This window comes from Oxyura jamaicensis, chromosome 19, assembly GCF_011077185.1.
Source record: "Oxyura jamaicensis isolate SHBP4307 breed ruddy duck chromosome 19, BPBGC_Ojam_1.0, whole genome shotgun sequence".
Taxonomy (NCBI): Eukaryota; Metazoa; Chordata; class Aves; order Anseriformes; family Anatidae; genus Oxyura; species Oxyura jamaicensis.
Genome location: NC_048911.1, coordinates 3,156,264 through 3,174,858, shown reverse-complemented (window position 1 = coordinate 3,174,858; position 18,595 = coordinate 3,156,264). Strand labels below are relative to the sequence as shown.

Sequence of the window (18,595 nt, the reverse complement as noted above, 5' to 3'; positions counted from 1 at the left end):
ATGAAAAGATTGCAGGAAGAATCTAGCACAGATCCAGAAGATCTTTGTAGTCTGCCTCATCTTCAAAGAGGATGAAGAAAAACAGAATAAGCTGAGCTGATGACCCCGGAGTATCCAGAGGAACAGTTGGCTTTTTTGTTTAACCTTGTGTCAGGAGAAAGTCCCATTTCCATGAAGTTATATTGGAATGGTGAACTTACAGCTTCTGTAGGTAATGTAAGGAACAGGGAAGAAAAGATGGCTCGTTGCTTATGTCACTTGCTGCAGTGCATTTGTGTGTGCTCAGCATCTGCTGCTGGAGGCAGATCTTTCAGGATACCATTAACAGAGCCTGGTGGCATGCTGCAGATATAATCCAGGAGCTCAGAGCAAGTTGTTGTCTCTAATGGAGCAGGACAGAGCCCTGGGGAGGTACTGGCCTACGTCCCAGGCCTAGGGTATTTCTGCAGCCCAAAAGCTGCACCGGGTGCTTGGGAGCTAATGTGGGACTTGGCTGGCCAGGGGCAGCGCTGCCCTGGATGGTGAAGATGAGCTAACGGCGTAATTTGGAAGAGCCCCATGCCTAGATTTCATAGGTTCCTGAAAATCTGCTCATATATTTGTATGTAGAAGTGTGTGTGTGGGGGGAACTAGGGCCAGAGAGGGAACATCTGTCCATAGCAGTGTTTGTAGACTAGAAAACATCCATCCTCTTTTCCCTGTGTGATAATGTGAGTGTGCAGGTGTACCTCATACCCCATATACCCTGTTTCCTGGCTACAGCTACTGGAGATTGGAAGGAAACCTTTGAGATGTGTGAGCTAACCCACATTTAACCCATGTCAGACTCCTATGAACTGACAGCCTTGTGTCCGAACCGACAGGCGTTGAGCATAACCAGGCCCAGGGTATTTGGGTGCGATGCAGGCTGGCGCTTCAGATTCTCCTTGAATTTGGTGTGTGGCACAGAGCCCCTAGTGAGTACAGACGTGCACTATCATGGCGATTGTCTGGTGAAATAAAAGCAGCTCTCTGCTCGGAGGGTAGTGTAATTAGCAGCCTATGGAGTTCATTTGTTTTTCAGCATCAGTCTGTTGAAAGCAAATGTGTTTGCTTAAACGTTTCTGGCAGAATTTTTCATGCCGTGGGAATGCACTTCCTCTGATTTCTCTCCCCCTTGCATAAAAATAAAATCCAGTCATCCTGAGAAGGAGCAGAACAATATCCGGTGACTTGTGTGGCCAGCTGGGATAATCAGGGATGTCAGGGATAATGACGGATGGAGGGAGAATGAACTGAATCAAGTTCCCGTCTCTTCATAGAAAAGGAGTGGAACAGAGGAACAGGCTAAATTCACTGTGTTCCTAAAGTTTGTGTGCTGCAAAACTAATGTTTTAAGGCTATCCATCTGAAAGACTGTAAAAACTATAAGATTTTTCTTATTCCTCTGTCACTTTCCTGATCAAATTCTTCCCTACAGCTGTTTTATCCTTCCCCCACATTCTCTTATCCTCCCCCCATCCATGTTCCTGGCTGGATTCAACTAGCCACTGTGTTTTATCTGGGAGGGCCAGCATCCCTAGCATTCTTACGCCAAGCACAGCATCAAACCCCATAACTGGAAGGTTATGAGGCAATGAGATGTGTAAACCAGGGGAGAGGCTGTACTGTGAAGAGAGCAATACATTCAGTCAGAGGTGGTGGAGGTGGGCTCAGTAATCACCCTTCATAACGATCGGAGCTTCTCACCTCCAGATTCTGTTACGTATCTATCTCCCTATTTCATACTAAATAGAGCTGGGGACCGCAGGCGGCCTCGTGTGCAGCTCTGTGGCAGCGCCTGGGCCTGACTGGCTTAGTCGCAGAAAGGTTGCTTTCTGCCTTCCTTAACACGAGCTGCTTGCTCTTGGCCATTGTTTCTGATCTGTTTGGATCCTCTCGGCATCCAAGCAGCCCTGATTGCTGTGCAGGCTGAATATTCCCAGGTTGTTGCAGTCCTGAAGCTGCCCCAGGTTTTGAACACCCATAGTGGGGAGCGTGGGGAAGAGATGGGGCCTGATCCCTTGGGTTTTCATGCAGGCTCTCCCCCCCGGGTCTGTCTGCTCCTGCTTCCTCCCTTCTTTGTCTCTTTAAGCTGCTAGATGACTGTTACTGCCGAAACACTCTGGTGTCTCAGTTTTGTGAGCACTCAGGAATAGTTTTGGAATTCTCCTTGTGGTTTCTCCTCCCCTGTGTCTGCTTGCAGCTTACCCTGGAGCCCTGCCAGCCCCCACTCGCTTGGACCAGCCTGCCCTGAAGTCCTTACTCATGCCTTAATCACTTCCCAGCCCTGTTATTGCAATCCCCCCTCGCAGCATCTGCAAGTCTTTGCTACGTCAGTTCTCTCAGAAGCTGCATGCATGGGTCTGCCTCCTTCCTTGTCCTGGGTGTCCCCTGCCTTCGGGCTGCTCCCTGTGCTCTCTCCTAGCAATTCCCTTTGCTATTGATGTTGCCCCAGCTCACTTTTCTGTGCCACCTTCTTCTGTCTGCATCCCAGCCTGCTCAGTCAGCCAACCTTAGCTTCCTTTTTGCTGATAGTTTCAATTTTGTGATTGTTTTTCTTTATCCTTTTTAGGATTTTTTTTTCATTTTTCAGCAGCCTAGTCATTTCCTTTATTTTCCTTTTTTTTTTTTTTTTTTTTTTCATCACCCAACTTTTTGCTTGAGGAGTTGTGTGCTTGTTAATGCTATGTGCATTTTGAGGTCTTATTCCATTTGCTTACCGGGAAGGGAATGGCATAGGGAAATGCTTGTTTTCTAAATCCTTGTTTTCTGTAACAAGGTGTTAGATTTATCCTTAATGAAAGGAGCTGAAAGCCTAGTCATGAACACTGGCCACTTCCCTCTTCCTCCTATCAATTTGGGAAAGCTGCCCTGAAGTTTTGTGAAAATGGGGGCTATGCAACAAAGGTCTCATGTCAAGGCGTTGTAAGGTGCCTTTGAGACTGATGCGGCTTTCACAGAGCAGCAGAACTAGGTTTTAGCTAATGGATGAGAGTCTAGAATCTTAAACAAGTCAATGATTTTAGTCACTTGAATCCTAACCAGAATTTAAATACTTGTGTAGTGGTTCTGTGAGGTTTCCACTTTGATCTGTGTCTCCAGGGTTAAAGTGGGACAGCAAGGTTAAGGAAAAGAATGCAATGTTAAAGTGGGGAGACAAAGGAAATTATCACCCTTTAGATTAAAAAAAAAAAAAAAAAAATCAGCTCACTTGCCCAATTCTCCCAGGGATGTGACCAGAGCTGCACAGTTTTCTGGAAGCCTGTTTGATACTCTCCCACACATTCTCTATTTCTTTATTCTCTTTTCCCCCAGGTCTGTGACGATGGAAGAGAAAGTCCATCATCGAGAAGCCTGAACAGTGATACCAGCATTTGAAACCCTGGAGATACTAATCTGACATATAGGAGGCAGCAAACATGTTGAAGCCAAGTGGACTTAAAATCCCTGGCAGGGCAGGGAAGCACTCCAGCCCTGTGGGACGAGCATCAGGGACGACTGCAGCTGCTGTCACCACTAGTTCAAAAGAAGGTAAGGACTCAATCCAGCCAGGTGTGACCTGACCCAGGTTATGACCAGCTTTAAAGGCAAAGGCCCAGTGGTGCCAGTGTTCAATAGGATGTGAAATTCCTTGTTTTGTAAGATATTGAGCATGGATCAAATCAAGTGCATGGGGCCTCTCTCTCCCACCTAATGTGCAAAATGGGCAAGTTGTGGAGTGGGTGAGATGGATGGATCCTCTGGTGTTTAGAGCTGACAGAGGTACTGCCTCCTGTCATGCTTGTTTGTGTGTGTGTGATTGCTGTAGTGATTGGACCTGTCCAGAAGCATGGGATTCTGAAGATGCATAGCCCCTGGCCCAAGTTTAGGCAGATTTAGCTGACAGTGTTTTTTAGCCACTCACAAGATGTTGTGCTGTGGTGTGCTCTCCATACAACTGCAAGACATTCAGAGAGGGCACTGTATGCATGCCTTTATGTACGTTAATGAGGAGCTGGTAATAATTAGACAAACAGGAGCCTCACCCATGACCTTCTTAGACACTGTCCTGTAACTATTGCTTCTGGCCTGTGACAATGCATGAATGAGAACCAGGCAGTTAAGGTAATTTGTCCTGTGCTAATTATCTCAAATTAATACCTTTGTTTCAACAGAATCATCTGAAGCACTGGGATGCGTGGATAATGATTTACCTAGACATGCATACACGTGCTTCACTATCCACTTATCTATGTCCAGTGTATGCATAAGCTATACAGGCTGCCATTATGCAGCATAACTAACTTCGAAAGAGTTCGTAGTACATTTTATGTAGCACTTTTTCTGGCTTCTTTGACTGCTGGGTTGTTTTTTTATTAGGTACATTTCAGCAAACATTCAAAGTGCAAGTTCTGTGTGTAAGGATTTTCATTTCACTTGGAGGTTGTCTTCCGTTTTATTTCTGGGGGTAAAACTACAGGAAGAGGTACTTGTACATTTGGTGTATTACGCTGGAAACTTTCCTTTTGAGAAAGTTATCGGTGTCTGTGTGAGATCTATCATGCTGTTGTCCTACAATAATCCAGACCGCTGCCCACATCCATGGTAACTTAGTTTGCTTCAATCCCAAAAATACATGGCCCTTGGCAGAAGCAGAGAAGCTTTTGTTACGTGGGATAATACTAGGCTATTTGCTTTAGTATGCTATGACAAATTAGTCTGTGATAATGACATCGCAAAAGTGAGGGTCACCACACAGTGCTGTCTGTTTTGAGTAATGCAGAAGTATTAGTTATTAAAAAAAAAAATAAAAAATACCCCACCTCTATTAATTCTCTTTTGTGCTGGGACACGTGCTTGTCCCTCAAACACCCTCCATTGAGAGCTCTGGTTAAGGCACGACCTCTGCAGAGGACTTCCATGCAAAGATCCTGCTGAGCAACCTTGGCTATGCTTTGTTATTACCTGTCAGGGGCTCTGCTTTGCTCGTGGATTTCTTTAGCTGAGCTTCCTCTTCTTTCAGTGACAGATAAGGGCATACGTCATCTCCTATTCTGTTCAAAATAAACAAAAAAACACGTAATTTTTTAAACTTGTTTTAGCATGTACTGCAAAGTGTTGATTGAGGGGCCAGTCACCACATGAGATCAGGGACTGAATTCCAGATCCTGTTGTGTGATATAGTGTTGTAAGGAGTGGAGCATCAGCATTTTTTCTCAGCTGGGGACTTGGTCCTAGTGTTTTTTTTACATTAGAGTTATTTCTTAATTTAGCATACAAATCAAAGATAATTAAAGCTCCTTACCTATGTTTGATAGGGAGAAACTCCCTAACCATGGGCATTTTTAGGATAAGGTTTATCTGTTTGTTTTGAAGTTGTTCCCCAGATCCATTCCTGTATTTTTCCCATTTTTCCCTCTTAGAACCTAGCTGTGATTGAGAAATAAACTGTGACTATTTAGCTACCACTAGTGAATCTCCCAAGGCACTTCATGCTGGATTTATGATTGAATGTATATTGTGGAGTTAACTTCAGTTGATTTTCATCACAAGAAAAGCTGAGGGAACAGATCCCAGGCCTGTCTTTCAATTCTGAGGCTTTGCACAGAGGCATCCCAGTGAACACAGCGCGTGTTGCAGTAAGAGTTGTCCCAGAGAGCAGCACTGGGGTGTGATGAGCCATTAAGCTGAATGCAGCACTTGTTTGCTGCAGCTTCTTTGTGCCTTGTTCAGCTACACCCATCCATCAGCATGACAGACATTCAGCAAAGCCAGCCAAGTGCAGGCAAAATCCAGATCTAAACTGTTTGACCTTAGCATGAGATGTTCTTTTAAATATATATATATATATATATATAAATATCTCCTGGAAAAATTGTGCATATGGAGAAAAGTTTCAGAAGGAAGGGTGTGGTGGTGGTCTGTAGCTCTTGGGGTATTCACACTGCTAGTGATGTTGGAGTGGTCGTTGGTCCCGTGCCCCTTGGGATGGTGCCTGGGGTCTTTGCAGGAGCTGCTGAGCTGCCAGAAGACCCCACATGGAGCCATTCCCACCTGGAAGGTGAGAACAGAGCACGGTGGGGCTGTTAACATAGCATGTGCTGTGACAGGGCTTGTAGTGTCACTCTGGTGTCACCCCCTAGCATCATCTTCCAGCTTTTGTATCCTTCCCAAGAGCTCCTGCTGTGTGTATGCCTGGCCTGCAACTGCTCTTCCTCCTGCAAATCTCTCCAAAGGCCTGGCCGGCCCCTTGCTGCTTCCTGCTCTTCTCCTTTCCGACAAAACTCTAAAGTGATGAGAGAAGGGTGCACCCCAAAATCTTGTTGAATTGTCTGTTTGCTTCTCTTTGAGGGTGGCAGCATCTGTGCTGGCTGTGGGGCCCAGCCACAGCACAGACAGTAATGGGATTCAGCTTTTGTTGGGGGGGAACCCTAAGAGAGAGGAAAAAAAAAAAAAATATATATATATATATATATATATTTTCCTGTTAAAGCGATCTCTTTCTATTTTAGAGCCACGTGCCCTCATCACTAACCATAGCAGGCACCGACATAAACTTCAAGGATAGCTGCAGCCAAAGAATCTGGTGGTAGATGGCCCGGAAGATTGGTTTTCATTACCCTTCCTGGGATTAATCAGGTCTGGGCCACAATGAGATGATGGAGCTCTGCCCCGTCCTCACTCTGTTGTTTTGCTGGCCTGCAAATATTCAAAACATATTTGAATGCAAATTCCAGGAACATGAGTTTCATTGGTACGTGATGGCCTATTCTGGGAAACAAAACTTTAATATAACAGCAAAGAAGCTCAAACTGTTCGAGACTTAGCTGTGATAAGGCAGTTTCATTTTTTCATTGCATGCAGATTTGCGATATATGCTTGCCTGAGTTCTTTGTCGTCTTCAGCCACAGCTGCCAACTTTAGCAGATATTTCTGTGAAAAGTGAAAGTGCTGTTAGCTTTAGGTTGCTTTGCGTTACGGGTGGCAGCCTTTTGGCCTCTCAGTGCCTCGCTGCAGTTAATTCATGGCAGTACTGATAAGCCAACATCCTCAGGAGGAGGTAACTATGCCGGCCTGAGGCCTGCTGCATCTGGAGGTCTGCAGTCAGCACCCACTGCTTTCCTTGGTGGCACAGCACTGGGGCCTTTTTAACACACAGAGGGACAACAGCAGAAACAGGGAGGCTGAAACAATTTTCTTTTGTGTTTAATGAGAAGAGCAGAAAGAGCCCTTGTCACTAAACTTCCCTGTTCTGTCACTGCCCATGAATGTGTCCTCGTGATATACTAGGTGGCTGCTGGATGGAAGGATCCCCCATGCAGCTGGATGGAAGGTAACCAGCATGTTTTGGATAACAAAATACAGAGCTGCAACACTGCTCTATTTGATTTGCTACCTTGTGGAAAGAGAAGTCTCCAAAGCTTGAAATACAGTTGCAAAAGGAAAACATAGGTCTATTAAAGTGTAGAATTGAAATGCAACAGTGACAGTCGGTTGGCTCCCAGCATCTCTTGACTGTGGAAACATGGGGCTGCTTCAGGAAGACCACGTGCCTGGGTTGTCTTCCAGATCAAAAGAAGGTGTTCACTCTTCAGTTGTACCTGAGAGTTGTCAGAAAGCTGTTAGATGCCAGTGAGTATTGGAAAGCTTCACCTTTTCTTACTCCTACCTTACCATAAGCTGATAAGTCTTGTCTGCAGAAGTGCTACGTACTTTCTTTTATTCTTACTGGGGAATACACAAAGGTGCTTTGATTTCTTGCTTTGATTTCTTTTTTCTCTTTCCCCTAGTACTCTGTTCATATCCTCTTGTAGAAAGTCAAGAGCCTCTCGTCCGTCTCTTCTCTCTTCTTTTTCCAGGCAATGGAGATGTACCGTGTTAAACCCTTCCATGGCAACTCAAGTCTGATGTAAAATATGTATATAGTCATAGCATGTGAAGAAAAATTGTCTCTGTGTATTTGAGTTTTGTTCTGGAAACTATTATTCAGAATCCCCAGTTTCTTATCAGCTCACGGCTTGTCTCTTAGAGCTTTCTCACTGTGGATGCTGTCTCCTACCTGACCTGGCACTTTTAAACTCCCACGAGGTAGGAGGGGGTTTTGTGGTGCTATTTTGCATTGGGTATGCTGGCTGGTGGTAGGTGTGAGCATTTCTTTTTTTTTTTTGTGCAAGGCAGAGCTGAATGGGCATTTCCACTGAAAGTCGGGGGAGGGAAGCACCTGGCATGGATTGCTGGAAAACATTGGGTTCAAGGAGCAGTGGCTGTGCTGACTATCCCCCTCCCTTTCTCTTCTGTAAGGCTGGAGCAATGGAAAAAATAAGTTCTGCTTCTTTGTGGTGACTATTTTCCTTAAAACCAGACTGAAAATTCATCTCTAGCTGCCTCAGGAGAAGATTTCCCACAAATGCATTGGCTTATTTCCCATGCTTCAGCTAAAGTAAGTTACTACCCTCAGCCCTGTGTACAAGAGAAGTTTCTGTGCAAATCTTCACACCTTTGGGGGTCGCTGTGAAGGGCTCAATATAGCATTTGGATTTCTCGTTTCTTAAAAGCTCATATATAAAGCTCATATATCTCCTGGAAAAGTCTGCTTTTGCCTGGAGCTGCGAGGTGGAGAGAGAGTAGGAGCTGTGATGAATGGGTCCCCACAGCCCTCCCAGCTGGCGGAGCAGGTGAAGCTGCTGGGAAGGGAAGTGTTCGCATTTCAGCATGTTTTCTTCTGCTCAGAGCAACGTTGGAGTAACTTAGAGAAGAAAGTCTTTTCTCTTTATGCTGCATTAACCCATCAGCTGGTTCTGGCATTCAGCTTGCAATGCTTTTTAAGGTTCTTAAATCTCTTCTTCAGTTAAAGAATGTTGGCAAAAAGGAAGGGGGTGGAAAAAAAAAAAATATACAGACAGTGATGGTCAACACTGGGATTTCTGTGACAGAGGCAGAAAAACCCAAACCTGTTTTATTTTGTGCAAGATTTAAATGCCTCCTGACTGAACCCAGCCTAGATCCTGAATTTTACAGATTAATCCTGTCTTGGTGAATGGGCAGATGCGAATATCTGTGACCCAAATATCATATTTGGGCGTCTGTGGGTATCAAAACTGTTTTTCAGTATTACTGCTTACAAACTGTATTGTGATGGTTAAACTCTACAGAATTGCCGTTATCTCTGATGAGAAACAAATGCTCAGGACTGTTAGTGCTTGCTAGTTTAACATCCTCTTTGTGAGCACTGTATGATGCTTTTGTCCACTAAAAATAAAAGCAAAGCAGCCGGTAGCACCGTTAAAGAGCTCTCAGCTCTTTAACGGCTCAGCAGGCTAATTAAACTAAATAAGTTGCACTGAGGGCTCTGTAAGCCTGGGCTGTGCTGGTTATCGGGGCAGTCAGTTGCTCGTGGCTTCGGGTTCCAAATTGGCTGGGGCTGGTTATGTCCTGCTGCGGTCACTGCTGTGCTGAGATGAGCTTCGCTTTATTCGGGCGGTAGCTGGGGTGGGTTTGCTGATGAAGTGGCTGGCTGCAGTTGTAGAGCTTGCTCTAGGTGGGACATATGACCAGAGGTTTGGGATATTTAGAGCTGACACCTCAACCTGAATGTGATCCATCGCCCCCCACATCGCAGAAGAGGCCAACGGAAAGGGATGGACAGCCAGGACTGCGTGGGCTCCATCCCACCTCTTCACAGATAAGGGGGTTCCTATGAAAACCAGATGGCTTTTTTTTTAATCAGGGTTGGATCATGCTTTGAGGCTTCTGGGAGAAGGGTGAAAAGTTCTTCTTGTCTTCTGATTTGTTTTCTAGAGGTGCAGCTGTCTTATGAGGGCTGATCCTAGTTTCAGAGACTCAGCAATTCTACCTGGAAAAGTTTATTCACATAAATCTAGACCCCATCGTCTTTAACAAGCTATACCCATGTGGGAATTCTGCCAAAGGAGTGTAAATCTCATCACTGCCTTAGCTCCTCTGTAGGATTCCTGCCTTGCTGCTACCTTCCTCAGTGGGAAATCTTAGCTGAATGTTTTTATTCATCTGCAACAGGATTAATAGCAAGATCTTGGTAAATTGACTTGGAAATCAGTTGTTTGCCCCCTAAAGTTTCTCAGTCTTTTGTTGGAGTGAATTGTCTGCGGGCATAGCAATAAGAAGTCATTTCTGTCGCCTCAAGGTTTATTTTGCAATAAAACAGAAAAGGAAGGTGTCCTTGAATGAGGAATTCACACCTAAGTAATAAGAGGAAGCTTGGACAGGTTATTCTTAGGTAATTGCTGATGGTTTGGCACTGCTTTAGCGTAGGCTTTTTTATTAAGCTGCGAGACAGGGTGCTGAGGCTGCCTGCCTTTGTACCGATCTATTAATTCTCACTCTCAAATATGAAAGACACTAAACTACTGTTTTGTCTGAAACAAAAGAAATGGGACTGTGGTGTCCGGAGCGGCAGATTGACTGGCACAGACATAAGGAGCTAATTCTTGTCTATTCAAAGGCTTTGTGGTTCTCTATTAATATTAACTTGGGGTGTTGTACACTGGCAAATTGAAAGAAAAGACCCCACACCATGGGGCCGGAGGCTGCTATTATTTCTAGCAAACATTTGTTTTTGCCACTTTGCTTCTGGCCTCATGGCATGATCAGCAGTGTCAGCTCTCATCTGAGCCCTCAATTAAATCCAGGCTGCAAGCATGAATGGCTATTCCTCGAGTTAGGTCGGCAATCACCGCTGAAAATGCATCGTGGTGCCTGTAAGGTTTGATTAGGCCTGGCTTTATCTTAGTGGGCCTGTGGTGTAGTGCCTGCAGTAGCTTTAGTCCCGAGGGGAGCTGGGAGGGCAACGTGTCATGGAGCGTGCCTTAAAATCAGATGCCTCTGACTGCTGCAGCATCAACAGGTTACTTAGCAGCTAGTAGTACCAGTACAGCACCCACAGGCACACGGGCAGTCGTCTGCTCGAGGAGTCATCAGATACCTGAGGCAAACAAGTGTATTTTCAAGGGCTGCACAGAAGAGAAACCGCTAATGAGTGTGAATGGCTTGTTAATTTAGGACGGAGAAATGGGTTGCTGCAAAGTGTGTTTGGAAGGTTGATAGGGAATTGGTTATGGAGTGCTTCTATAACATTTCCTTCTTACAAATGGTGTATTTAATAGCTTAGTGCAGGTGTCTACAGTGCAGGAAGGGGCCAAAGCCTCACAGTACATTATTTCACAGTCAGAGTAGCTTTCGTCCCACTTCTCCAATAAGGTTTATCCCTGTGAAGTGTGTGATGCTGTATTCCCCCACCAGCAGCCCTGAGCAGCAGGAAACTTCGGAGCCTCCTGATCAGTGTGGAGCTGCAAGGCCCGGCTGGCAAAGCGCGTTGGTGGCTGCCTGCTTTGGGAAGAGCACAGCAGGGCTGGGGCTGGGATGGGAGGCGTGTGGTGCCTGATGGTCAGCGTAGCTGGGGTGTAACCACTGCAACAGCCACTGGAGGAGCTTTGCGAAAGGATCACTGCAGCTGAGTGCTTTTGTTTTGTACTTCCCATCACTAACATAGGGGGTTTGCAATGGCCTGCGTGTCAGTCACACAGCTCTGTTTAAATCCTCTTCCTCACGGACACTGATGCTTTCATGAGCCTTTGCATGTTTGCTTCTAATGCCCATTGCGCATCCAGAAGCCAGATGTTTTCTGGCATGGTTGTGGATTGACTATTTGCGTAGGACTTATATTCAGTTCACATGTACCTTTCATAAGCCACTCTGCCATCCTGCAAGTGGGAATAAGTTTGGTTCTGGGTTTTCTAGATGTTTTTTTTTTTTTTTTTTTCTTTTTGGTTTGTTCTGGTGGTGGTGTTCCCCCTTCTCCATTCCGTTTCCCCTCTTTTGGAGGGAAGGGACCTTTGGCAGCCTTCCTTTCCCAAAGAGAAGTGATCTGATGCATTCCGAGCAATGCAGAAGGGCACTGAATCAATCTGGATTTAATCAGCTTTACAGGTGACATCTAGCGATGACTGGGAGTCTGATTTTAATTGTCTTAATCGTTAGATGCTCTTAGCAGGATTTGATATAGTTAATCCTTAATATTCAGTGCGCTCGCTGTGGAATGAGATGCAAGCACATGCAGAAGGCATATGGGGGTCAGATGCCTTCCTGCTCTCTGTCTGTAGCTCCTCACAGAACAGCCGGGAAAGAAAATCTGCTTCCCACAGATGTTCAGCTTATGATGGTTTGACTATAATGAACCAAATCCTGAACCAAATCCTGTTCAGCTGGGCTGGTGTGAGTCTGCAGTAACATCAGCACGCTTACAGCTACACCCACCGAGGTGAGGGTGCAGCTTTGGGGCAGAATCTGTTCCTGCGTGTTCTGTCTTGAACAGTCGAACTAATCCTGCAAGAGCAGATCGATGATTAGAGGCCTGAGCCAATGTTCATTGGAATCAAAGGGAAGATTCCCTTTAGTACAGATGGATTGTGGATGAGAACCTATAGGATCAGTGGCATCAGACTGCTGCTCTGTAGTGTGGGCTGTTGGTCTGAGATACGCAGGACTGGTGTGTGATAGGTATGAGTATCCCTCTTGAAGCAGTTAAGTTGGTGAATTGGTTTCAATAACAGCCTTAAAATATTTAGAACAAGGGGACTTGGATGTCTTCATTTTGAGTCTACTGGATATTTACTTTTTTCATAAAGGTGCTAGAAAGTAATTTGCCCTTAAAAAAATAAAACTTGTATGCAGTAGTAAGGTCTGTAAGAAAACTCCATGCATCACAGTACCTGCTGTAAAATAATAAAACCTGTCAAATTTGTCTGCCTGTGACGAAAGGTTCAGAATACAGCCGGTCTCTCTGCTGCAAGGTGCGACCATTGTGCCACTGCTGTTTTCCAGCACAGTATCTCCGTGTCCTTTTGTGAGTCTCTGGGCTGTGGATGGCCCAGAGGACGCAGCAGAACACTTCAGTTTGCAGAATTCTTTGTGAGAATGGAAATGCTTTCTGCATGGGGATTTCAAATAGTTGCAAAGGAAGATGGTGATGAACTTGGCTATGACTAAGTCTTAAAAGACGAAAGTACCCAGAGAATTTAGGAATCGGTTTGTCTGATCTAGCATGCTGCCAGTGCCCTAATTCACAGGGACCGTTAAGCAGTAGTTAACTGCTGCACAGGGACTATTCCCAAGTTGCTTTATGAATTCCTACCAAGCACGAGCTGTAAGTCGTTCTAATCTCCTTTAATTATAGGACTGCTATTCACACATGAAACCTCCTCTGTTACAGATGCTCCAAATGCTTCACCACCACCTGTGGAGCCTGGGGTGAGATGTAGGTCAGTATTTACACACACAACTTAAAGAACTGGGTCTCAGCCCACGTCATCCTTTGAGTCAGGGGTGGAAGTGGGACAGGCATCCTGGCCAGCGGGATTGTGGCCTTTTGCTTTCCCGGTCCCGGCACCAGGAGCAGCAGGTTCCCTCCGTGATGCTGCTTCCTCTGGTTCTTACTAAGGTAATAAATCTGCAGACGTGGGTGCACTTCTGAGTTGACGGGGAATATGCAGTCATTGAGCATGAAGAGAAATGTCTCAGCCCTGCACTTAGGGTGTGATTGTCTGGTTTCACGTTTAAGTTCACATTCCCTGAAGATGACAGGAGCTATATTTACTGCTGTGCAGCTTATTTCACAGAATTGCTTACTGCAGAGTATTATGTTTGGAGGGGTTTGCTTAAAAAAAAAAAAAAAAAGGCGTCAGAAATTAGACGGGCTCGATTCAGACCTTGAACCAAAAGAACCAAAAAAATCAGATAATGATGGTGTCATTCTGAGAAAAAACAAGGGTAAGAGGGATTGGTGACATGGTGATTTGCTGCCCTGGCGAAGTGCGTTCAGAAGATAAAAGCATAAAACCGATCATCTGAAATCACCTGATGATGTTCTGAAGAAAATTGATGTGAGAGAGGGTAGGTTCACAGACCAGTAAGGCAGAGATACTGGGACTGGGAGCTTTGTGTGCTCAGGGATGGCCAGGGTGGTACCTGGAGGGACCATGTGTGTTTTCTCATCCCTTCCTTGTGAGACATCCGTTGCAAATAGATCCTTTGGATTTTCTGCAAATAGTGCCTGTTTGTGTACAAATCGAATTGGATACTTAGCTGTTTAAGCCAGATATTTGGAATAAAGTAGATGACTCAGTGTTAATCTGCTCTCAAATATCTATTTTATTAGATTAGGCAGAACTCAAACAGCCCAGCAGATCCTGCGTCGTGTGGCTCTGCGTACAATCAGACCATTGTGCGACCTTCGAGGGAGATGTATGGCCTGAGCGGTCTGCACGGGTGTGTGTGTGGCTGCAGAAAGCAGCAGCTGAGGGAATGAGCCAAAGCTGTGTTTCAGCAGAGCGCAGCCCTGGGGCTGTACACGAGTTTGTTTGGCAATTAAGGGATGTTGGTCGTTACCTCTCCTGTAGTTCCCCTGGGCTCCTGGGGATGCTGCAGAAGGCCCCTAAAATGTCTGGTTTTCAGGTGAGTCTGGCAGAGGGTTCAAAAGGACAGCAATGCAGCTATACCTTCGTGTTTCTACTGAGAGGGGAAACAAGCTACATGTGATAAAAAGCACGTTGCTTGCCTTTCTGCTGGTACCATGCCGGTGGTTCAATTAGCAGCGGCTTAACTCTGCTCTCTTCCAGGAGAGCTGGTTCGGGTGAAAACGAGCCTCTCGGCATGCTGATAAGGAGCTACCAAGAACCTCCCCTCACTGTTACTTGTCACTTGTCACATTTCTGCGCTCTTCCCTCAGGGCTAGCTTCAGACAGGGCATGAGAAAGTGGCTTGTATGGCTGCAGGCAGTGAGCTCTCGCAAAGAGAAATCTCTGGGCAAGACGTGTGTTACTGCAGCGTGAGTGTTTGCTTAATGAGAGCGTGAGCTTTTGGGGTTTTGCCTGAATTCTTGCATGTGTTGATTAAAATGCTCCCCTTCCAGGCTGAGGAAGGACCTCCTGTGTCAGCCTCATGTGGCGGCAGGAGCAGCCCCGCTGCTGGGGCATGGGCTGGAGCTGCTGTGGGATGTGAGCATGTGCTGCGTTTGTAGGCCCAACGGGTAGAGATGGGCAACTGACTGCCAGTGAGAGATGTCCGACTGCTGGAGCCTGTATGGTCTGCACTGGCACCGAGATCCGATGGAGTTCAGAGTCAGTTGTGCCTCCTGGAGCTATCGCTGCCATTGCAATTGCAAGCGCGGGGTTTTCTCTGAGCTTCTGGTGTTTGTTCTGCTCTCCTCTGGCAGGAGTTGGGCTGCACCGGCCAAATCCTGCAGGCTGTGTTCTGGTCTGTGTGCTGTCCAGCTGTAACGTGAAGGAATTTCTGCATGAGTGGGAACAAAAGCTCAGAACAGGCTACTTCTAGCTAGGCTCATGAAAATTAAAACGTAAAGGAAGGTGGGTTGGATGATGCTAGAAAATGAGTTTGTTAGTGCTTGGAGAGCTTGCTGTTTAGCATCTTTAGTTGCATCAGGCCCGTCTGGGGAAACTGAACTCTCGTCCTGTTCTCTGGCTGTGACACCTTTGATAATCTGCCAGGGCATTTGAATCTGGAATCTGCACGCGTACAATCAGTATCTCTGCTTTCTTTAAACTTATTCTTTTATTTCAGAGCATTTGGATCATGTTTTTGAGCTCTTTGCACTCGGGAGCCTACAATTCTTTTGGTTTGCTTCTTTTGATTTTAAGTGAAAAGTGGTAGTTTTGTTTCACCGCGTGACACTGCGCTAGCAGTGCTTGGACAGGCTTTGGTTAATCCTTAACCTCTGTGTAAATACGGCCTGGGTGTGCAGGGCCCTGGGCTGGCCGTGAGATCTTGTCCTAGGACTTGGCAGCCCTCTTAGAGGGAGGACTTGTCAGAATGATTAACAAACCAACACGCTGGGGTGGGGAGGAGGCCCGGGCAGCAGCTCCCACGTGGGTTTGAGCAGCGTGTAGCTCCATCTTCCTTTACAGACCAGAGCACAGCTCACTTTCCTGGCTTTTGTTTCCTTTTACAGCCCTAGCTGCTGTGAGCTGTTGCAGCAGCCTAACTCGCACTCAGCAAAAGGGCTTTGTGTTTTGGGTAGTTCAAGTACTTTGTGGCAGAAAGGGAAAGTAGGAAGGAGAAAGTTCTGTTTTGGTAGGGTCTACTTCTGTTTACGTTGTCATACATTAATAGGGAAGTGCAGCGGGGCAGCCTGTGGGCTGGCCAGGCTGGTACCAGGAAGTCTCATCACTTTTAGGTGGCAGTTCCCTTTTTGGCTGAGTTTTCTGTGACTGCCCAGGGCTGGTAAGGATTCGGGTGATAGTGTTACAAAATGAAAATCAAGTTCTGGCAGTGCTGGGGCGTATTCCAATACACAAGGCTGTGCAACGCTGCAGTTTGGCAGTGACCGTACCTGAGAGCCCAGAGCAGCGTTTTGTGTATTTTGACAGATCGATCTAATTCTCAGCAACGTATTTAATACTGCTACCAAGGCCGACTGGCACTCACATGGGTTTCAAGCTACGGTTGAAAAACATGACAGCTGGAATTTGCTCCATTTCCTCACCCGCGATGCTGTTGAGTGATGTGGGCAGGGTCTGCAGATGCCACGAAGCTCTGGCTCCTGCTCTGCTCAGCGCCGCCTCCAAGGACCAGCCACCTGCCACGCTTGGGATTCCTGGAAATGCACTGAGCTAATGAATGCTGCCACGCCACTCGGGCTGGGGAAGGTGTGTGAAGGCACTGTGGTGTTCCTGACTTGTCTTCCAGCTGCAGAAACGCACCCCTGGCTTGAATTCAAGGATGGTTTAAGCTTGAGCTGGGGGCACTTGGGTCTCTGAAGTGCTGCTGGTCCTGAGCTGGTAATGCAGCAGGACACAGGTAGGAGCTGCACAGCGCATCAGCTGCCAGGCCAAGCAAAAAGCTGGCGCTGGACGGGGCTCTCTCCATCCATCCCTGTGGTTTAACCTTCCTTTCCCTGACTGTTAGAGGTGTGGCTGACAAGGTTATGTCCTGTGATTAGATTTCTTGAGTTACGCACACGCAGCATCATCTTCATCGTGTTCCTTGTGGAGGCTGCTGTCCTTGGAGCAGCTGATCCCCTGGTCCGGATCCAGTCTGTAAAGTAATAACAATAATTGCTCTCTTGGTGGAATAAGCCAGGCTGTTTTTTGCTACGTTCCCTTCTAAATTTTATTGGCAGTGAGCTAAATTCATCATTTTTGAGTGAACAAGCCGATGGCCTTTCTGTGTCCACCTGCTTGAGCAATGTGCTGCTTGGCTGCTCATCGCTCCCAGCCAATGCCGTAGCTGGTTAGGAATAGCAGCAAAGTCCATCCGAGTGGGTTTTATGTGGGAATGACGCCTGAGCAAAAATCCTACACTTAGAAAGGCTGTGAAATTCCAAACTGAGTTCAAAACCCTGCTGCTTGATTGCTTTTCTGGTGGAGAGAAAGCGCTGTGCTTTGCTTGGCTGCTCTTTACACTGTTGGGGTCTCAAGATAAATTTCTTCAGAAGGTGTCCTGAGACCGCTCCCCTCTCTGCGCTAGAGCCAGCGCTCTGCCTGGGAAATCATTTATAAGTGCCTCATTAAAGATCTGTGTCTGCCTCTTTTCTTCCTTTTTGTCATCAGATCGGCTCACTGAGAGCAGCTGTCTTCGCTTCCCTAGCAGCACCCCCTAAACCACGCTCGTGCCTTGCAAATTCCCACAGCCTAAGGCATCGCAGACAACTGCGGGTACACATGTGCCGGGCTTTGCAGACGTGGCGGGGTTAGCCCGAGCTTGTTCCCAAGCTTGTCTACACTTAGTTGAAAAGAAAAGTCTCTAAGAAGTTAGCTTTGTGCTAGATTTTTTAAAAAAGAAGCCGACCATATGGCGTGATTACAGCAATGCGACCGGAGAGCGAGGTGTGTGCGAGGAGAGGCGGCGATGTGCGGTGCGATGCTCGGGCTGCCTGAAGGCTGGTCACCCCGCGTGCTCCGAGTAAGTGCATCCCCCCAGCTGGTCTCCTCACCCTCAGGGCCATCTCGTGGGTTATCACAGCACTGTGCTACCTCAGGCTGCTTTCTTACTCTCCTTAAGTATAAATCTCAGGTATTTTGCTTGCGATGATCTGGGCGAGGTGACCATTTGAGGGACTGGGGGGAAAAGTATTGAATATTTATAGCTAAGGGTATAGTTTCTCATTTAAACAAGGCCTTTAGTTAAAATAAGCTATAATCAACAAAGTGAACAATGCTTCCAAGTTGCATATTCTGTAGTTAAAGTGATTTTATTCATTATTGAAGAATGAAATCTGTATTATTCAGCAATGCACCAGGGATTGCTTCAGTGTAGCCCTAGGCTTTTAGATGGGTCTGACTTTTTTTTTCTAGAGGCTGGGGGTGGTGTGGGCTGGGAAAAAAAGGCATGGTTGCTCCGTTCCTTCTGTCAAACCTGAAACACCCTTAATGTTGTGGGATTTTTGTTTTCGTTATTTATCAGGAAAACAGGATGCCTTTCCAGAGGTATGATAGATGGGCCCTGTTTTCAGGCTGGAAAATGTTAGATAACAGATTGAAGCATGAATGTTGAAATAATATGGTTTTAAAAATAATTATGTAAAAAAATAAGACTGTAATCTTGA

General features: G+C 46.2%; 1 protein-coding gene across 3 annotated transcripts in view; it reads left to right on the top strand.

The window, feature by feature from the left end:
* CLIP2 (CAP-Gly domain containing linker protein 2) overlaps window positions 1-18,595 on the top strand; it is an 81,120-nt gene that overhangs the window by 12,986 nt on the left and 49,539 nt on the right. For 2 of the 3 annotated variants that reach the window (XM_035343397.1, XM_035343394.1), the window contains exon 2: window positions 3,337-3,552. In XM_035343397.1, the coding sequence (XP_035199288.1) occupies window positions 3,441-3,552 (112 nt within the window). In that variant the 5' untranslated portion in view covers window positions 3,337-3,440. Of the gene's footprint in view, window positions 1-3,335; window positions 3,553-18,595 lie in introns of all 3 variants that reach the window. The other variant, XM_035343395.1, reaches the window with a different exon arrangement.